At 55.9% G+C, this 3031-nt stretch overlaps 1 protein-coding gene across 1 annotated transcript; it reads right to left on the bottom strand.

Moving 5' to 3' along the window:
- Positions 1–887: 887 nt before the first annotated feature.
- On the bottom strand, positions 888–2670 carry TLCD2 (TLC domain containing 2; the record flags this gene model as incomplete). The annotated part of the gene is made up of 4 exons (XM_080826621.1): positions 888–1340; positions 1902–1984; positions 2203–2285; positions 2495–2670. The coding sequence occupies 4 exons, from the start codon at positions 2668–2670 to the stop codon at positions 888–890; spliced, it is 795 nt and encodes a 264-aa protein (XP_080682747.1).
- Between the last annotated feature and the right edge of the window lie 361 nt (positions 2671–3031).

Below are 3031 nucleotides of genomic sequence, written 5' to 3'. Positions count from 1 at the left end.
GCGCCCCAGAAGCTGCATTTTCTTTGAAGAGGTCAGAAGATAGTATGAAAATTTTAAAGGCAGATGCTGAACTTTTTAAAAATTTAAAAGGCAGTAGGACTCGCATTAAGTACAAACACGGTAGTGTGGCTTCAAGAACCAGAAGTATCAGCAGCGACTGTAGTGGACCAGTTCTTCTGTTTCTTGGCCACTAGTATGTCCATCCCTACTGGCTACAGATAGTACCTGTTGTGGCCTCCTGCGCCGCCTGGAATTTGGTCACAGGTGAGGTCTCTCTTCCCTCTGAACCCACCCCCTCCACATCAGATCTCTCTGGTACTAATAAGACCTCACCTTTGGGGGCACCTGGGTGGCTCAGTTGGTTCAGCGTCTGCCTTCAGCCGGGGTTGTGATCCGGGGGTCCTGGGATTGGGCCCCATGTTGGGCTGCTCTCCCTCTGCCTACCACTCCCCCTGCTTGTGCTCTCTCTCTCTGTGCCAAGTAAATAAATAAAATTCTTAAAAAAAAAAAAAGACCTCGCCTTCCTTCATCTGTTCCTGTGCTAAAAGCAGAGGATGTCATCGGCAGTTTCACTTAGCTTCATGCCTCCTTCTTCCCCTTATTGGCAGCACTGGCTGTACCTCAAGTAAGTTTGCTGGAAGAAGCAGTCATCTGATGATGGAATTCACTGAACAATAGCCCAGTTTCCCACCCATCCATGAACATCAGCATTTCTTCTCAGATCCTAGGAATGGGGGAGGGCTGTGAGTTACTTGGAAGAGGGACTGAGATACTGAAAATTCAGCCCAGTCCTTACCCCACAATGGACTGGACACTGTAGACCATGATCTCCCTGTCCTGGCCCTACCTGCCCCAGGCCTGGCAGAAGAGGAGCCTGAGGCCTCTCTCTATTCTTTTAGGAGGAGAGTGGCATCATCCTTGGCAACAAGCTCACCATCATGACATCTCCTTGTGCCCCCAGTTTCCTTGTGCCCCGGGATGGGTGGGTGGGGCCGAGCCCGCAGGACATCATTGACCAAAATACGTACGCCCAGTGTGATGCTTATGGCACCCACAGTGACCAGCCCAGTTCCACTAAGGATGACCAGAGGGGGAGGCACCTGGTGTTGCTGCCGGATTAGCCACAGACTCATCCAGCCCAGAGGCATTAGGCGGAAGAGGGCCAGGGTGGCCAGGGTGGCCCAGCTGGCCACGCTGAAGGCCAGGGATGGTGCCTGGTGAGAAAGCAGCAGCAGTTTCCGTAGGTGCAGGCAGACAGAGTTCAGCTCCAGGAGCAGAGACACCACACAGAGGCCCACGTAGTGGTTGGACAGAATGGCAGTGCTGAGGCAGCTCACAACCTGGGGAACAGGGGTCAGAGGTCAGAGGACCTTCCATGATCTCCTGCCCACCATGTACCAACAAACCAGGCCTTATTAAGACAGGGGCTCCCAAGGGTTTTGTGGCACCCTATCAAGAACCTGCCCTTATAGTTGCCCTTATGTTGGGGCTGGAATGGCCTTAAAATAACCTTTCCACAGGATGGAAGCAGCCTTGGCCCAGAGGCTATCTCGCCTGGGGCAGCAGCAGTAACTCCCTCCCCACAACTTCCAATCCTGCGCTTTCATGCCCCATGCCCTCTTCCTATACTGGGACTCCCCTTTGTCAGAAAAGCTCCAGATGCCACATTTCTGCAATCAGATGGGACACCAGAGGGAATCGAAGCTTCTTAGGCAGTGCTCAGACTCCAGCTGTGGCTAGCACTCAAACCTCTCCCCTGCAGACCAGCCCAAAGTTGGGGAGATCAAGCACCAACAAGGGTCAGAGACTCTGGGAAGTCATTGGACAGAAACCTGAAGAGAAACCAAGGACCCCAGACTGAGCATACCGCCCTTCCTGTGTCTCCTTTCCCTAAGTCTCACCACTGAATGATGACAGAGAAGTTCCCAGGCCTGGCCCAAGGTCTGATTCAACAGCATGTCAACTCCATCCGCCAAGAAATAACCTATGGGCGTGGCATGAGGGGGGAGGGGCGTTAGGGTTCCCTAAGTAGTTGTATCTCCTGGAGAGAAATCTTCACCCCCTCCTTTGCCAGGTCTTTCGTTTCCTTCAACAAAGTTGCCAGAAATATTTGACCTCTATGGAAAGGGGGAAAGGGGACATGGAATTATCATTGGTAGGTTGCTCCCCAACAAAACGGCCCAGCTTTCCCTGCAGACTCACCCACGGACACAGCCACCAGCACCCGGGCCCAGGATGGGTGGCCATTAATGGGGTCAACAGTCATCTGAGGGTACAGCGACAACCTGTAGGAGGTGGGGGACCGTGGTCAGCATCGTGCAGACTCAGACCCCATTCTCCCTCTGTGCACGCTCACTCACCCATTTACACCCCCATGCCATGTCAGACTCTCGAGGTTCCGGTTCGATTTCGAAGGTGCCCGCCGGGTCTTTCAATCTCAGCTTTCCACCCCTCACCCTCACCCCGGTGCCTCCCGAATCTCTATAACCCGCACCCAAGCAGCGCCCAGACCCCTGTGAGCAGGCTGTGCACCAGGGAGACACAGATGTTCCTCCACTTCCAACGGTCCTGGGCAGCAGATCCTGGCGTGGGCAGCAGCTGCAGCGCCCAATGCAGTCCCCGGAAGACCGCGAAGGAGGCGCCGGTCACAAGGAGCCCCCAGGACGCCATGGCCTGGCGGGCGGGCTAGGTCCGGTTCAGTCCCTTGGACCGCCGCACTCTCAGCCGGGACTCCTCCAAGGCCAGCTGCGGGGACTGTGAGCTGGCTTCCGGACAAAAATGGGTCTTTGGACTCCCCAGCCCACCGCGGCTTTGGAACCCGCTCTTAACTTTTCCAGGGCTTGACCACGCCCCCATCATTCGGCTAGGTGGCGATTGGAGCAGCCATGGGGCCACGCCCCGGAGCCACAGCCACCTATCGCGTCCCGCCCTAGCAGGGGATGGAGGGTTGGGGGCTCCCGGCTGCCAAGCCTGGCCCCGGAGCTCCGGGGGATTCCCATCATGTCGATAGAGATCTTCCCCAACGCCCTGT

The sequence above is a fragment of the Martes martes genome (assembly GCF_963455335.1).
Source record: "Martes martes genome assembly, chromosome: 16".
NCBI lineage: Eukaryota > Metazoa > Chordata > Mammalia > Carnivora > Mustelidae > Martes > Martes martes.
The sequence above is the reverse complement of the archived record's forward strand: the minus strand, read 5'-3'. Positions and strand labels throughout refer to the sequence as shown.